Source organism: Terrapene carolina, unplaced genomic scaffold, assembly GCF_002925995.2.
Source record: "Terrapene carolina triunguis isolate 2854851 unplaced genomic scaffold, T_m_triunguis-2.0 Scaffold419, whole genome shotgun sequence".
NCBI classification, from domain to species: Eukaryota; Metazoa; Chordata; order Testudines; family Emydidae; genus Terrapene; species Terrapene triunguis.
In genome coordinates, this window is record NW_020664770.1 from 830,695 (window position 1) to 849,024 (window position 18,330).

The 18,330-nt window shown below is 44.2% G+C and overlaps 2 protein-coding genes across 2 annotated transcripts; both read left to right on the forward strand.

Annotated features, from left to right (window-relative positions):
- The first annotated feature begins 13 nt into the window (after positions 1 to 13).
- On the forward strand, positions 14 to 985 carry LOC113407816 (olfactory receptor 11A1-like). Its single transcript, XM_026658236.1, has one exon. It carries the CDS (start codon positions 17 to 19, stop codon positions 983 to 985), a length of 969 nt encoding a protein of 322 aa, XP_026514021.1. The 5' UTR covers positions 14 to 16.
- A 14,912-nt stretch (positions 986 to 15,897) lies between these two features.
- LOC112119463 (olfactory receptor 10A4-like) lies at positions 15,898 to 16,800 on the forward strand. The gene has a single exon (XM_024218134.1). The coding sequence runs from the start codon at positions 15,898 to 15,900 to the stop codon at positions 16,798 to 16,800; it is 903 nt and encodes a 300-aa protein (XP_024073902.1).
- Positions 16,801 to 18,330: the final 1,530 nt, after the last annotated feature.

Here is an 18,330-nt window from a genome sequence, read left to right on the forward strand (position 1 = left end):
CCCCTAGTTGCACCTCATGGCAAACCCAGAGCAGGGAAATCAAACAGTTCTCACAGAATTCATCCTGCTAGGATTTGGGAATCTCCCTGAGCTACAAATTCTTCTCTTCCTCCTGTTTCTCATCATCTACATTGTGACCATGGCTGGGAATGTCCTCATCATTGTGCTAGTTGTGGCTGATCAGCAACTTCACACCCCCATGTACTTCTTCCTGGGGAACTTGTCCTGCTTGGAGACCTGCTACACCTCCACCATCCTGCCCAGGATGCTGGCCAGTCTCCTGACTGGGGACAGAACCATTTCCGTTAGCGGCTGCCTCACACAATATTATTTCTTTGGTTTCCTGGCAGTTGCAGAGTGCTATCTCCTGGCAGTGATGTCCTATGATCGGTATTTAGCGATATGCAAACCACTGCACTATGCTGTCCTTATGAATGGCAGGTCCTGCCTCCAGCTAGCAGTTGGCACTTGGATAAGTAGTTCTCTGGCTGCTGACATAACAATATTCTTAATGCAACAATTGACTTTCTGCGGCCCCAATGAAATTGACCATTTCTTCTGTGACTTCATCCCAGTAATAAAACTCTCCTGCAGTAACACACGTATGATGGAGCTTGTCACTACCATGCTGGCTGCTATATGCACTCTCCCGCCATTTCTATTAACGCTGGCAACATACGTCTGTATCATCACCACCATCCTGCGAATGCCTTCCACCACCGGGTGGCAAAAGGCCTTTTCCACCTGCTCCTCTCACCTCATCGTGGTGTCAATTTTCTATGGGACCATAATGATTGTTTACATGCTCCCAAAAACTGATACACTGAAAGACCTAAACAAAGTGTTTTCCCTCTTCTACACAGTCGTGACTCCCATGGTCAACCCCCTCATATACAGCCTGAGGAACAGAGAGGTCAAAGAGGCCCTGGGAAAAGTTGTCACTAAACTCTCTGCTGTCAAAAGGATTCAGACCGTCCTGCCGTAGTTTGTTCAGTGCCCGTGAAATGGGAATAAGCTGGTTTGCTGTAATGCGTCTGAGTCACCTCTCTCACTGGCCATCTGGCTTTTTAGGTGAGGTCGGTGGCTGCTATAGCTTGCACTCAATATTGGGACTGATATTTCTGCTGTTTTGGCTTAGGGATGCAGGCCTTTGTGGTTTGATTAGTCTGATATTTATCACTGCTGTTGTAGGTTACTTTAAAACACCTCATCAATGAGGCACCAAGGCAGAGAGATGCCATTCTGTGTGTCTCCATTACAACGCAGTCTGTAATTACATGAGCACACACTGTGTTTTATACCAGGTCCCTTTATTGTGGATTGCACCACATACTCAATATTTCTTTTCATCTAGCTCCTTCAATGTGCAATGGTAATGTAAGATGTGAATCAAGTCTCAGGGCCCAATAACTCTGTAAGATTGGGAGCCCTGAGGTGGGACAGTGAAGAAGAAAGGTCAGTACTGTGATAGTGGCACAGAGACACCTGACTTCTATTCCCTGTTTTGTTACTGGTTGACTTCACCTCTCTGGACCTCAGTTTCCTCATCTCTACAATGGAGTTTCTTGAGACCCCTGTGTGAATGGCTGCTTTGATCCCTTATTGCCCGGGGTACCCTTGTTTTGTAGATTTCCATATACCAGCACTCTGAAGTCTGATCTGTCAATTATAGAAAGCAGAGAAAGCACATGGTGTCCATTCCTACAGGGTGCTGGGCATTTCCTGTGAAATGCTGAGCACCCACAGCTCTCAGTGAAGCCAGTGGGAATTATGGGCACTCAGTGTCCTGTAATGTCAAGCCCGAGGTGAGCATGATTGTGGGTGAACACAGCCTGGTCTGGGGCAGCACCTGGCAGATACATCTTATTTCCCCAGAACTCCATCAGATTCTCTATTCATTCAATTCATTGATGCCCTATTAGTGTCGTCGTGAGAGCAGAATATGCAGAGTGCCAGCTCTTCTATAATTAGGCTTGGGAGGATTCAATTTTTATTGGTAAATGTCGATTTTCCCCATACACACACCGAAGAAAAATATTTCCATCGAGAATAATCAAAATGTGCAGACAGGCAAAGTAAGAAAAGTGCTGCTTGAAAACTTATTGGAGTTTGACTTCAGGATATTTACTTTGTATATTTTGACATGTGAGTTGACAATTTGTGTGTTAATGGTTTATAAAATTTTAACTTTTTAAATCTCAATATCTGCTGTCATTAAACAATTGTCTGACCTCCCATAATTTTGCATGACTATGAAAATCAGAAATTCAAAATAGTGTTTAAAACTGAACATCAATATTATCCATCAAATTATATTTTTTAAATGAATTCTGCCAAGTCTAGCTATAATTAGGGTTAAGCTTCACTTTCTCTTTAAAGATGAATCATTCTAAATGGTTACAAATTTTCCCTGCCTCGTGGGGCAGTTAGGTAACATTAGGGTTCCAAATCTGAACCAGAGGGTCCAGAGATACAGGCCCCCACCCCAAGCAACAGCATTTGCAAAATCAAGTTCTTCTAAGGATTCTTTTTTCCACACAACTGGGGCTCAGACTATGGCTCGGATCTGCCCCAAACTTATCTTTCACTCAGGATTTGATTTGAGGTTGCAGAAACAAACCATCCAGATGTGTAGAAAGAATAGTAAATATGGCAGGCAACCAGCGTGGCTTAACAGTGAATCCTCGCTGATCTTAAATGCAAAAAAGAAGCTTACAAGAAGTGGAAGATTGGACAAATGACCAGGGAGGAGTATAAAAATATTGCTCAGGCATGCAGGAGTGAGATCAGGAAGGCCAAATCACACTTGGAGTTGCAGCTAGCAAGGGATGTTAAGAGTAACAAGGAGGGTTTCTTCAGGTATGTTAGCAACACAAAGAAGGTCAGGGAAAGTGTAGGCCCCTTACTGAATGGGGAAGGATGTGGAAAAAACTAATGTACTCAATGATTTTTTTGCCTCTGTCTTCACGAATAAGGTCAGCTCCCAGACTACTCCACTCGGCAGCACAGTACAGGGAGGAGGTGACCAGCCTTCTGTGGAGAAAGAAGTGGTTCAGGGCTATCTCGTTTGAAGCTACCACTCCTCCCGCTTCCCCTCCTCTGCTCCTGTCTAGCCTGGGCGGGGGGGGGAGGAGAGATGCCTCTTCTTCACAGCCCATTGCTCAGGGCAATGGCCGGGAGACAGAGAGGGACACACCTCAGACAAAGGGGGGAAGAGGGTGGCAGCAGCCCCAACCCCAGTCAGGATCTGGAGGACCCTGCTTCTCTGGGGGTGTTTCTGCCCCCCATGTGTGAGCTTAGTCCGCGCACTTCCACTGACACCACCGACAGGATTCGGTGCTGAAATGAGGTGTCCTTGATCTCTTAAAGTGCGGCCGCACCTATCCTCATGCTACAGCTCTGATCACAAGCTGTTCCAGCCAATCCCCTACCATAAACAGAGGTGGATCAGACTGCTAGCTTAGTAGTTTAAAAAAAAACAAAACAATTCTATAGGGGTATTATTTAAATTAGGAATGGAGAGAAACCTGGCAGGAAGAGAAGTCAATCAAAGACATGTTAGAAAGGGTGAAGATAGCTGATAAGTGGCTGAGCTGCTAACAAAATATATAGTCTATATTGTACTATATGACTGGAAAGTAGCAAATAGAGACAGCTGCTTGGGAATTTTCCATCAAACTGTTTTTTGACAGAAAATGCAGTTTTGTCAGAATCAAAATTTTCCACAGGAGTTTCAGCCAAACATTTTCAATTTTCTTCCTGATGGAAAATTGGAATGAAATATTTTGTTCTGGATCAGGAAGATTTGAAATGAAAATATCAGTTTGTCAAATCCAGTCAAAACATTCAATTTCAGGGCAGTTGGACCTCCATGTGCATCCAACTGAGCAGCCATGATACTTCGTGGGAGCTGTAGTTCAGATGCCTCATTCTTTTGTTCTCTTCTGTGGGCTAGGCTCACGGGCTGGACTACATCTCCCATGATGCACTGAGGACTCCCTTCTGGTTGACCCATTCAAAAATTCATAGATTCCAAGGCCAGAAGGAACCACTAATCTTCTAGTCTGACCTCCTGTATAACACAGGCCATAAAACTTCCCCAAAATAATTCCTATTTGAATTAGAGCAGATCTTTTTAATAAAAATACCAATCTTGATTTAAAAATGTCAGTGATGGAGAATCCACCACGACCCTTGATAATTTGTTCCAATGGTTAATTACCCTCACTGTTAAAAATGTATGCCTTATTTCCAGTCTGAATTTGTTCAGCTTCAGATTCCAGCCATTGGATCTTGTTATACCTTTCTCTGCTATATTGAAGAGTCCATTACCAAATATTTGTTCCCAATGTAGGTACTTATAGACAGTAATCAAGTCACCCATTAACCTTCTTTGTTAAACTAAATATATTGAGCTCTTTGAATCTATCACTATAAGGCATGTTTTCTAATCCTTTGGTCATTCTTAAGACTAACAGAAGTATTGGAGCATAAGCTTTCGAGGGTGAATGCCCACTTCATCAGATGCAAGAGAAGTGGGCATTCACCCACGAAAGCTTATGCTCCAATACTTCTGTTAGTCTTAAAGGTGCCACAGGACCCTCTGTTGCTTTTTACAGATTCAGACTAACACGGCTACCCCTCTGATACTTGGGGTATTCTTGTGTCTCTTCTCTGAACCTTCTCCAATTTATTAACATCCTTCATGAATTGTGGTCACCAGAACTGGACACAGGATTCCAGCAGCGGATGCACCAGTTCTAAATATAGAGGTAAAATAACCTCTCTATGCCTAGTTGATATTCTCCTGTTTATGCCTCCATTACAATACATCAGATGAGATGTAATCCAGCCAGGGAGTCCAGCTCAGAGGAAAATGGGAGCATGAAGCACCTACACTACAACTCCCATGAATCACTGAAGCAGCTCAGGGGGAGAGAGTTTAATGTCTAACCTACCCAAAATGAAATGTTTCAATTTGGTTAAAAAAATACACACCCCAAAATGTATCAATCTGAGAATGTTTATCATTGGGGGGAAACTGGTACGCACATGCCTATGGAAGAGAACCTAGATCTTCTGTCTCCCTCTCCTTTGCCTTAACACAAAAACCATCCATCATTCCCATGCATAGAATTTCACATAATGAAATCGCTTTAATTTAACCTCTTGCAGGAGAGCTCCTCTTCAAGCAGAGAAATGGACAATGGGACAGTGGTGACCGAATTCATCCTTACGGGACTTTCCAATTGCCCAGACATTTGCTTCTCCCTTTTTATTGCCTTTCTGTTGATCTACTTGATAACCCTCTCTGGCAATGGCCTCATCTTCATAGCCATAGGGACTGAGGCTAAGCTGCACAACCCCATATACTTCTTCCTCAGCAGCCTCTCCTTGTTAGACATCTGCTGGCCCACTGCTACCATGCCCAAGATGCTGGAAAACCTCTTGTCAGAAAGCAACACAATTTCCTTCACTGGCTGCATGTTGCAGCTCTATTTCCTGGTGGCTCTAGCAGGGATGGAGGTTTTCCTCTTGGCGGTGGTGGCCTATATGGTGATGGCCTGGAGGATGGTGTGGACTGCACCCTCAGCAAGTTTGCAGATGACACTAAATTGGTGGATACACTGGAGGGTAGGAATAGGATACAGAGGTACCTAGACAAATTAGAGGATTGAACCTCCTAAGGTTTTGGTTGGATATTAGGAAAAACTTTTTCACTAGGAGGGTGGTGAAGCACTGGAATGGGTTACCTAGGGAGGTGATGGAATGTCCATCCTTAGAGGTTCTTAAGGCCTGGCTTGACAAAGCTTTGGCTGGGATGACTTAGCGGGTATTGGTCATGCTTTGAGCAGAGGATTGGACTAGAATACCTCCTGAGTGGTATTCTATGTACACAATGGATCTGGTCAGAAAATGAGGGTGGAAAATCACTAAAATGTTCATGATTTCCACCCTCACTCTATTTTTAATCCAAACCTCATTTGACCAATATTTTCCAACCATCACTGTTACACCTTAGTGTAGTACAAAGATGTGACTATGAAGAACATTCTAGACATGGCTAATTAACTGAGTCAGACAAACGAGATTATTAGGGCTGGTCAAAAAATTTTCATCAACTTTTTTCAGAGAATTGGGAGTGTGATTAATTTTTTTTTATGGAAAGTATATGCTTCTCTTGCAAACTTTTGGAGGGTGGCAGTTTTTGTCTAAAAATATTTGTTTTCAGCAGTTTGCGGCCAAATATTGTTCAGTTTTCAGGTTTGGGAGGGGTATCTATTTTTTTTTTCAAAAAAAGTCAACATTTTCCCTTGGGGGGGAAAAAAACAAAAACATGTTCTGACCAGCTGTATAGATTTGTTTGTCAAAACCTGTTGTGACATGGTGAGTAATGATAGGTTGATATTGGGTGATTGTTCTGTATTTCCAAAGTTTCATATATGATATGCCAAAAAAAAATTTCTATTATTTGATCCTTTGCATCCAGAAGGCTGAGATTTTTCAGAGGCCCCTAGAAAATTTGGATGCCTCAATTCCCATCAGTTTTCAGAACTGGACTTCCAAATTCCTTAGGCAGCTTCAAGAATTTCAATCATTGGCTTCTCCACATTTATGCCGGTATAACTGAGTCCACAGTTAGAGTGGTACATCTTCTCGCATTGCGCTCGGGCTTAGGCATCTGGACGCCTAGAATGGAGCAGCAGGGCACATGCTCAGAGACAAAAATGTAACCCCTTTGGGGTTTAGAGAGTATGGCCCTGTGATGTTGTGCAGTCTATATGGTTTTATAAAAACATGATAATAAGTCAATATAATGTAACTGGGATAGTTTTAGAAAAAATATGGTAATAAGTGAATATAACGTAACTGGAATATGCTTCATACAAAAGGTCTCTTGTAAGGTATCATTACAAAGCTTATAATCTACTGAGTATGATCATCTGATTTGTATAAATGTACCACTCTTGTATCTAAAACTAGAAATATAAAATGTAACTCTGAGGGCCTATTGTAATTATGTAAAGTGTGGGCCATTAATGATGGTTTGGAATCTTGATGACTCCCATTAACAAGGACCATTGTCCGCAGATGGCTGTGTTTACCTGTTAGTCTTCCTGTATATGGGTGTGCTGGCAAGTGGGCAATGAAGTCTTGCAGTGACGTGATCATGTCACCTGAACTGGAATCCATCTTTAACCTGGTGCTTTTCCAGTGTGTGTGTGGGGGGGTGGAAACCCAGAGGGACAAAGGGTTCCCGCCTTATGCAAAAGATATATAAAGGGGTGGAAGAGAACAGAGAGGGAGAGAGGAGCCATCATGAAGAATCCCCTAGCTACCACCTGAGCTGGAACAAGAGCTGTACCAGGGGAAAGAATTGTGCCCAGGCCTGGAAGATGTCCAGTCTGAGAAAAAGCTTACTGAAGCATCTCTGAGGGTGAGATTATCTGTATTCAGTTTGATTAGGCATAGATTTGCACATTTTATTTTATTTTGCTTGTGACTTACTTTGTTCTGTCTGTTACTACTTGGAACCACTTAAATCCTACTGTCTGTATTTAATAAAATCACTTTTTATTTAGTAATTTACTCAGAGTATGTATTAATACCTGGGGGAGCAAACAACTGTGCATATCTCTCTATCAGTGTTATAGAGGGCGAACAATTTGTGAGTTTACTCTGCATAAGCTTTATGCAGGGTAAAACAGATTTATTTGGGTTTACACCCCATTGGGAGTTGGGCATCTGAGTGCTAAAGACAAGCACACTTCTGTGAGCTGTTTTCAGGTAAACTTGCAGCTTTGGGGCAAGTGATTCAGACCCTGGGTCTGTGTTGGAGCCAGATGGGAGTGTCTGGCTCAGCAAGACAGGGTGCTGGAGTCCTGAGCTGGCAGGGAAAACAGAAGCAGGGGTAGTCTTTGCACATCGGGTGGCAGCTCCCAAGGGGGTTTCTGTGATCCAACCCATCACAGGCCCCTTTAAATCTTTTTCCTTACGGGGAGAGGGATAGTAAGAAAAAAGGGAAACTCCAGGGGGCAGCGCTGGAGCTCCAAGGAGAGGGAGAGGCAGCCTGCAGGCCCTGGGAAAAGTAAAGCAGGAGAGAACCTGCCTGCAGCCTGGGAAGGACAGGGTGATCGGGGACACCCCAGGACAGGAGCCAGGAGGAGCACTGTGCCAGGGGGGAATTGCCCGAGAAGTACAGGCTGGAGCTGGACCCAGTATCACTGCTGCCCAGAGCTGCATGGGGCTGGGAGTACTGCGGCTTGGGACTCTGCATTGGGAACAAGGAGGGAGGTTGCTAGATAGTTACGTGGGGAGGTGGTTGCTCTGTGTGGCTTTGCAGAGAGTGTCAGAAGAGGGCACCGGAGGGGTTTGTTGGGAGAAAGTTCACTGGCGCCGAAGACGACCAGGAGCACCCAAGACTCACCCCTTTATTGGAACTTTGCTCAGGACTCCTGAACTCTGTGTGCAGACACATGGCTCAGTGTCTGCCCTTCCAGACTGTGCTACCATTGGGCCTGTGGGGACTTGGTTTGGATGCAACCCTGTTTTACCCTCCCTTATATTTCCCCATGTTGTTTTTCTTCTCTCATCCCTCTGCAAATAAATATTTCCCTTGTTATATCCATTGTACTTTTCCTGTGGGTGTGGGTGTTCACTCGGGGGGGTTGGAACAGGTGCCCCTGGGGTGGAAGGGATTTTTCCTGCTGCATTCCTGCACCCGCCTTCTCTTGGCCAGAACTGCCTGCAGAGCAGACTCCATCTTGGCCACGAGGACGCTAAAGTTACACAAACATCGGTACATAGGGAAGATTCACTTCCAACATTTAGGTACCGACTCCAAGTGACACCTACAGGGTTCGGCAGCAACTGACCGGGGGGTTGTGAATTGCAGTGGGGCCTAGAACTGGTTCATATTACCTCTTCTTTGGGGTAAGGGAAGAGTGAGAGACTCTCGTGGACAAAATCTGTCTCCTGGTCTGCTCCTGGGGCAGTGTCTGCACTGCCCCTTACGCAGGGTTCAGGACAAAGTACTTCTTGTGAGTTCACTCCCATTTGCGTTTCTTTTCTTTAAATGGTCCAGCAAATAGGCTTGTCACTAGCCGTGACTGACAAACAGTGAACTTGAAGCATATCGCACAGCGTTCAAGGAAAGAGACTCTGAATTCAGAGTAGTGGGCATGCCCAGAAGACGTAGGACCTCACTGTCAAAAGAAATGGGGCAGGGTGAATATAAAGGCTATGGTGAAAGTTATAAGGTCCAGCGTGTGAGTGTCACTGCAGGAGAGGTTTGTCACTGGGATTTAATCACAAAGGTTACTTTCATTTGTTCACAGAAAACCAATTGTAACATCATACCCATTAATATGGAAGTAGCCAGAAATCTGCTCATCCAAGACCAGCTGCTAGCTGGAGGCAGAACCTGCCATTCATAAGGGCTGCATAATGCAAAGGATTATATATCACTAACTACTGATCATAAGACACTGTAGCTAGAAGAGAGCATTCAGCACCTGCCAGAGAATCAAAAGCATAAAATTGGATGATGCAGCTGCTAACAGAAATGGGTCTGTCCCCAGTTAGAAGATTGGCCAGCATTCTGGGCAAGATGGGCAAAGTGTAGCAGATCTCCAAGCAGAAAGAAGTCCATGGGGGTGTGAAGGTTCTGATCACCCACAAGTAGTGCAACAACGAGGATGTTCCCAGCCATGGTCTCAATGTAGATCGCTAGAAGCTGCAAGAAGAGAAGAACCTTCAGTTTTTGGGTATTCCTGGATCCCAGGAGGATGAAATCTCTGACGGACATTTGATTTCCCCATTCTGCATCTGCTATGGCTTGTATCTAGTGGAACCAAACAAATTATGCAGTATAATTAGGAGAACATAGAATTAAACGTTAATACATTGGCACCACTTAATTCTATACTTGTTCTAAAACCTGCCTCCTCCTTTTGGCCAGCAGTGTAAGGACTAGCTGGAGAATCCAGACCAGGGCTTCAAACTGGATTTGATATTATGGAGAGTGGATTAGATTCTATTTCAGATAAAATCATAATCACAGAACCATGCACTACAGCCTAAATCCTACAGAAATATTGAAATCCTAGGCATGAAATAAAACCAGTATAAACCTCTCATCTCCGCCATCTTTTCATGCACAATTTGGGACCTTACAATCCCCTATCCCCATCCTCTGCCACCCTAGATTGCCCTGCAAGTTAAGCATGTGCTCAAGTGTTGTGCTGAATTGGGCTCTAAATTACTAGCAGTTTCCTGGGGGAAGCTACCATTTTGTGCTCACTTCTAAAACAAAATTACTGAGGCGATACACACACTGTGCTCTCTGTTGTGGAGATTTTATTTTTCTTCCTTCTTCTGTTGCTGGGATTTAATATAAAATAAAAAGTTTGCCTTTAATATAAAATTAAAAGTCATTGAGACTGAGGCTGAGATTTTCAAAGTTGTCTAAGGGATTCAGTCATCCAATTCACAATAAAACCAGTGGGAACTGTGTGTCCAAATCCTCTAGACAGCTTTAAAAGGCTCAGCTGGAAAGTATATGCTTACTCTTTGTGTATGGGAAACAGAAAAAAAGTCAAAGTCTTAGACAGGACTTCAAGATCACAGGTCAAGGCAGGGGAATTAGGGGCAGGATTGCTGCTGAGGTTGGTGAGATTTGGGAAATGTTTTTAATTATGGTTTTATTTTTGTCTTTTATATTTCTTTATAACAGACAGTAGCTTCATGGAGCAGAGGAATGTTATGCTTTGTGGACAAGTAGTTGATAAATTGAAGAGGTTCAGAGAAGAGCCACAAGACTGATTAAAGGATTAGAAAACCTGCTTTATAGTGATAGGCTCAAGAAGCTCAATCAATTTATTTTAACAAAGGGAGGGTGAAGCAGTGACTTCATTACAGTTTGAGTACCTACCTAAAGAAGCAATATTTAATAATGGGCTCTTCAATCTGTCAGAGTAAGGTACAACACGGTCCAGTGGCTGGAAGTTGAAGCTAGACAAATTTAGACTGGAAATAAGGTGTAAATTTGTAACAGTGAGGGTGATTACACATAGGAACAATTTACCAAGGGTCATGGTGGATTCTCCCTCACTGACAGTTTATAAATCAAGATTGGATATTTTTCTTAAAGTTCTGCTGTAGGAATTATTTTGGGGGAAGTTCTCCGGCCTGTGTTATACAGGAGGTCAGACTAGATGATCACCATGGTCCCTTCTGACCTTGGAATCTATGAAACTTGAGAGGTGGCAGATCTTTGTTCAAATCCCTTCTCCCTGTGAGGCAGAGGGGGGACTTGAACCAGGGTTATCTCATACCCCAGCTACATAGCCTAACCACTGGGCTAAAAGTTATGAGGGAGGTCCTCCTCTTCCCCCCATTCCAGCCCATTCTTGCTTTGCATAAGCTGGCCTATAAGGGCCCAATCCGGTAGGTGAGCTCTGACCATGTTTACCAAATTGGGCCCCGCAGACAAATGAGGCAGAGGACCGCCTATCTTCCCCAGCTCGTGCATTGCTCTGGGGCTCAGGTGTCCGTCTGGCTGGCGTTGTGCTCCGGAGCATATGCCCAGAGGCAGAAATGGAGGCACCTTGGGAACTTTTACTGCAAAAAAGTAGAAGCCCACGGAGTTTTGGCACCGACAGGGTTTGATGGCAGTTCAGCAGAAGTTTTGTGAATCCCAGAGGGGGCCTGATTGTGGGATCTTCAGGGGCCTAAAGCAATAGTTAGGCACCTAAGTGCCTTTGTGAATCTAGACCCTTTGGATTTCGGCCCTTCCCTGTTTAAGCACTTTTGAAAATCTCACAAGGGGCCTCTCTGCATCTTTAGGCTCTGAAATACCTTTGAAAGGCTGACCCCTATCTCTGGGTGCGTCTGCTCCCTGTTTGCAATATGGGGATCACAGCACTGCCTACATCACAGGGGAGTTGTGAGGCTAAAGAAATGGTATGAGGTGCTTACTCCTATGAAGGCCATAGAAGTACCTCAGAGAGAGAGAGAAATAGTGAGGTTCCTCATGGGTAATAAGTTCAAAATCAGTGATTTAAGGACTTTAGTCCCATATTCAAAAAGTTTTGGGGATTCCTGTCTTCCAAAGCAGACACTTCTGTTGAAGCATTAGCTTAATTGGAAACCCAATTTTCTAGTGAAAAAAGTTTTGATGGAAAATTTTCCACCATCCCTTGTTCAAAACAGCTGTCCCTGGAAACTTTGACCCTGACTATGAAGCCGTATATTCTCCACCCCAAAGAGAGAAAAAAATTTCTTTGTCTCATCTACGAGTCTCTTACGTTTCAAGGATTCAATGCACCAGGGAACCTGTCTCAGTGGAGGCATAAAAAAACTTAAATACTCAGACTCCTCAAGGCTTGGCTTCTTCAGAGTTGCTCAACACGCTATTCGCTCAGCTGCACGTAAGTTTTAAAGCACATGATTATATTAGATTAGAATATTTTTTTTAAAGTCAATGTGTTTTCTACATGTTATTGCTTTTTAACCAAGCACATCGGTACATATTTTTAGCTTGGTCCTTTTTCTCCACTGCTTTGTACCTTTTGTGTAGTCATTTCCATGTGAGTGATGTGAGTGCTGAATGGGTATAGAAACACTCCTGCCAGTACAAGTGGGTAATTCTGATATGGAGTCATTTTGCACTCACCTTGCATTGGTATAAATGACTACACATGGCACAAGGGAGCAGGGAGTCAGCCACTGGTGTGTTATTCCTCTCTCCTTACAATTTTGTTATAGTAAGGAATAATACAAAGCATTATAATTTATAGCTGGAATTTCCAAAGGAACCTCAGGGAGTTACTTACCCAACTCCCCCTGAACTTAGGATAGTTCTGTGCCTGAAAAAAATGCAATCAGGGAGTTGGCTGCTAAGTATAGTTTTAATGGGTCTCTATGAAAATGATAGATAGATAGATAGATGCAGTGTTTGTTGTAGCCATGTCAGTCCCAGGATGTTAGAGAGTCAAGGTGGGTGAGGTAATATTTTTTATTGGACCAACTTCTGTTGGCGACAGAGACAAGCTTTTGAGCTTATGCAGAGCTCTTCTTGAGGTCTGGGAAATGTACTTAGGCTATGTCTATGCTATGGACCTTACACTGGCATAGCTGTGCTGCTACAGCTGTGCTGCTGTAAGGTCTCCTGTGTAGCTGCTCTTTGCTGACAGAAGAGAGCTCTTCTGCGGGCAAAATACAACCACCCTAACAAGCGGTGGTAGCTTTGTCAGCAGGAGAGCGTCTCCCGCCAACGTAGCGCTGTCCACACTGGCGCTTTTGTCAGTAAAACTTTTGTCGGTCAGGCGCGGATTTTTTTTTCACACCCCTGACAGACAAAAGTGCTAATGTAGACAAAGCCAGAGAGTGTCATAAATAAATACAAGGTGGAACTGATTGTTTAGCATAAGTAGTTAACACATATTTCAAGGGACCATTCAAGGTGAAGTGGCTTGTTAACACCCGTCCAGCCATAGGGAGGAAAGGAAAGGGGGTAGAAAAAAGCAGCTGGGTGGGGGAGCGTTAGTGGGGGTTACAGATTCTTGTAATAAGCCAAAAATCCAATGTCTCTGTTCAGTCCATGATTTTTAGTGTCTAGCAAAGTTATGAATTTAAGCTCCCAGGGTTGTCTTTTGAAAGTGTTGTGCAGGTTTTCTTTGAGGATGAGGATTGATAGGTTAGACAGAGAGTGATTGCTTTGTGAAAACTGTTCACCCACAGATCATGGGGTGGTTTTGAGTCTTTTATCATTTTTGTCTTGAGTTAATTAAATCACTAAATGCCCCACAGCGATCACTATGATCCCAAATGAACTCTCACAGGAAAATGATAGCAGGTGAGGATGGAGCTCAGGATATGAATTGTAGTGAGGTGGGTGGACTAAGTCTGCTGACCTGGGCTGGGGGACTCACTCCGGCTTGCTCCAAAATGTTGTGTAGCCAGACCACATTGGGTGTGTCTGGTAACGGAACCAGGGATATCAACCTCTGTAACCTGACCTGGGGAACAGGAAATAAAGCCTGGTCCACTCGGTGAGACAGAGCAATCCTCTCCTCATTTTACAGAACAGGGAGATCCAGGCTGACATTCTCAAAATGGGCCACTTGCTTTAAATGCCTCCTGTTTTGGGTGTCCAAGTTGCGACACATTGAGCCTGGCTTTCCCATTGAAGACAATGGGAGCTGTGGGATCTTAGTGCCACTGCACATCAAGTACCAGATGTCTTACACTGGGCATCCACAAATGAAAGCACCACTGAAAATTTGTTGTGTCAGAGATTATATATATGTATATAAATTTCTTATACGATTCACCCAACTTAACCAGTTAATGAACCAACCTGATAGCTTTCTTTGACAGGGTAACACGCCTTGTGGATAGCGGGGAAGCAGTAGATGTGGTATATCTTGACTTTAGTAAGGCTTTTGATACTGTCTCGCATGACCTTCTCATAAACAAACTAGGGAAATACAACTTAGATGGAGCTACTATAAGGCGGGTGCATAACTGGTTGGAAAACCATTCCCAGAGAGTAGTTATCAGTGGTTCACAGTCATGCTGGAGGGGCATAATGAGTGGCGTCCTGCAGGGATCGGTTCTGGGTCGGGTTCTGTTCAATATCTTCATCGATGATTTAGATAATGCATAGAGAGTACACTTGTAAAGTTTGCGGACCATACCAAGCTGAGAGGGGTTGCAAATGCTTTGGAGGATAGGATTAAAATTCAAAACGATCTGGACAAACCGAGGAAACGGTCTGAAGTAAATAGGATGAAATTCAATAAGGACACATGCAAAGTACTCCACTTAGCAAGGAACAATCAGTTGCACACATACAAAATGGGAAATGACTGCCTAGGAAGGAGTACTATGCAAAGGGATCTGGGGGTCATAGTGGATCACAAGCTAGATATGAATCAACAGTGTAACACTGTTTCAAAAAAAGCAAACATAATTCTGGGATGTCTTAGCAGAAGTGTTGTAAGCAAGACACGAGAAGTAATTCTTCTGCTCTACTCCCCACTGATTAGGCCTCAGCTGGAGTATTCTGTCCAGTTCTGGGTGCCACATTTCAGGAAAAATGTGGACAAATTGGAGAAAGTCCAGAGAAGAGCAAGAAAAATGATTAACGGTCTAGAAAACATGACCTATGAGGGAAGATTGAAAAAATTGGGTTTGTTTAGTCTGGAGAAGAGAAGACTGCTAAGTCTACACTACCCGCCTGAATCGGCAGGTAGAAATCGACCTCTCGGGGATCGAATTATCGCATCTCGTCGGGACGCGACAATCGATCCCCGAATCGACGCTCTTACTCCACCAGCGGAGGTGGGAGTAAGCGCCATCGACGGGAAGCCACGGAGGTCGATTTTGCCACCGTCCTTACAGCGGGGTAAGTCGGCTGCGATACGTCGAATTCAGCTACGCTATTCACGTAGCTGAATTTGCGTATCTTAAATCGACCCCCCCCCCTGTAGTGAAGACGTAGCCTGAGAGGGGACATGATAACAGTTTGCAAGTACATAAAAGGTTGTTACAAAGAGGAATGAGAAAAACTGTTCTCCTTAATCTCTGAGGATAGGGCAAGAAGCAATGAGCTTAAATTGCAGCAAGAGTGGTTTAGGTTGGAGATTAGGAAAAACTTCCTAACTGTCAGGGTGGTTAAGCACTGGAATAAATTGCCTGGGGAGGTTGCAGAATCTCCATCATTGGAGATTTTTAAGAGCAGATTAGACAAACACCTGTCAGGGATGGTCTAGATAATACTTAGTCCTGCCTTGAGTGCAGGTGACTGGACTAGATGACCTCTTGGGGTCCCTTCCAGTTCTATGATTCTATGATTTTATTATCTCCACAGATAGAAAACAACTGTAGGACATGGCTAGCAGGAACCACACAGTTCTGACACAGTTCTTCTTTGTGGCTTTCTCCAACATCCTAGAGCTCCGAGTTTCACTTTTTTTTCTGGTGCTGCTGTTGTACCTCATCACCGTGGTGGGAAACATCTTCATCATCACAATCACGGTAGTGGACCCTGCCCTTCAGTCCCCCATGTATTTCTTCCTTCGGAACTTGTCCTTTCTGGAAATCGGTTATACCTCGGCTACTATCCCCAAAATGCTGGTGAACTTCCTCTCAGAGGACAAGAGTATTTCCTTCCTGGGCTGTGCCACACAGATGTATTTCTTCTCCTTCTTGGGGATCACAGAGTGTTGCCTGCTGGCTGCCATGGCATATGACCATTACATGGCCATATGTCACCCTCTGCGCTACACAACCATGATGAGCAGAGGTGTGTGTCTCCAGCTCTCAACTGTGTCCTGGCTCATCGGGGTGCTGGTGGCAGTTGGGCAGACAACTTTCATGTTCACTCTGCCCTACTGTGGGCCTAATAAGATCAACCACTTCTTCTGCAACCTACCCCTGCTGCTGAAGCTGGCCTGCGCAGATACTTACAGGAACGAAATAGCTGTTTTCATCATCGCTGTCACCTTTGTCACGGTCCCCTTCCTGCTCATCCTCAGTATTCCGTCATCCGTGGGCAGGAGCAAAACTTTCTCCACCTGCTCCTCCCACCTCATTGTGGTGACCTTGTTTTTCGGGTCCAGCATCGTGATGTATCTGAGACCCAAATCCCGCTACTCACTTAACACTGACAAACTGCTTTCCCTGTTCTACTCAGTGGTGTCTCCAATGCTGAACCCTTTGATCTACAGCCTGAGGAATAAGGAGGTAAAGGAAGCCCTGAGAAGGGTGATGGCCAGAAAAATATTTATTTGAAAACTTGGGGGAGGGGGTGGAATTTATTATTTTAATATTCTTGTGATGGATTTGGAGTTGCCTGTTGTAGCCCGATCTATGACTTGTATCGATTACTTAAGAATTCCCAGTTATCACTCTGAGATATTGATGGTTCTTGTCCCAAGATCAGGCCCAGTATTATTAAAATTATTGTTCAGTTGGGAACCCTGATGTGCATGGTTGCAACACTCACACTTTAGGAACCCTTCTGTCTTTGTAATAGTTTATTACTACATTCATCAAAGTCACAAACACTCTAACCCAGCAAGGTAGACTGAGATAATACAGACTGTACATCTGAACATCCATATACTCCCACCATCCCTTGCAGAACAACCGGAAATGTTAGCCATTATCTTCCGCTTCATCATCACCTTCCTCATCATCAGCAGTGGCCATCGTTCTGGCATCTCCCAAGGGATACATCTCTCTCTCCCCCTGCATACAGACTGGGATATAACTTTTATAATATGTTACATCAGGAGTAGTCAATAGGTGGACTGCGGGCCAAATCCGGACCGCCAGACGTTTTTGAATGGACCGCAAAATCTTTTAAATTACTTGTTATTATTGTTACTGTGGTGTGAAAAATGTTTCTCTGGAGTCTGGACCTTGCCTATATGTTGCCTAAGAAATTTGGACCTTGACAAAAAATAATTAACAACCCATCTTACAGGATACAGGCCTGTAGGTTCCTTGCATTACTGCTGAATAAAATAAATGCTAAAGCGAGCTCTATGGGTTACCCTGTAGCAATCTGTGAATACTGTATGATGTTTGTCTGAATATTGTAAAGATGTTTTTGTATGCACATATTGGGTTAATTCAACAGCTGGGTATTCAGGAAATGACCCAGGAAGATGGACAATAGCTCAGAGAAGAGCTCCTCTGCAAACACCAAGGACAATTAACTGTGACATGCTACCTCTGCCCACACATGGTGGGTCTGCTAGCCCAGCTTTCCTAGGACTGCATCCCTCCTGACTAGAGGAGAGCCTGGTTCGCTGAGATGGTTTAGAGGATGCAATTGCCTCCTGACCTCCAGAGGCTGGGGGGTTCTTCGAGGAAGTATAGCCTGCCTTGTCTCTTGCTGTGCTGTGTTCCTACTGTTAAGATTAAACGACACTGTTTTAAGAAGGCTGATTTGGGTCACCATTATCACCGCAGGTCACTGGTCCCCAAGTGGACATGCACTTGTACCGAGTCCAGTCAGCCCTGCTGTGTAATGCTGGATGATTTTAAATTCGGTTTAGAAAGAGCTCAGCAGACCCTGGCTTGCCAGACCTCACGCACTGATTGTCAAAGTTCTCAGATTTACTGAGAAAGAAAAATAATAATGCAGCCAGCTCTTGGGGGAGGGGGGGGTGAAAGAGCAGCTTTGGGGGATGCCACAAAATGAGATAATGATTTTTCAAGGTTTTGCAAAAGATGTGGTTGAAGAGAGATCAGCTTTCAGAAGAGCAAGGGAACCTGCCAAGCAGCGAGGGCTCAAATATTTGTTTCAAGTCA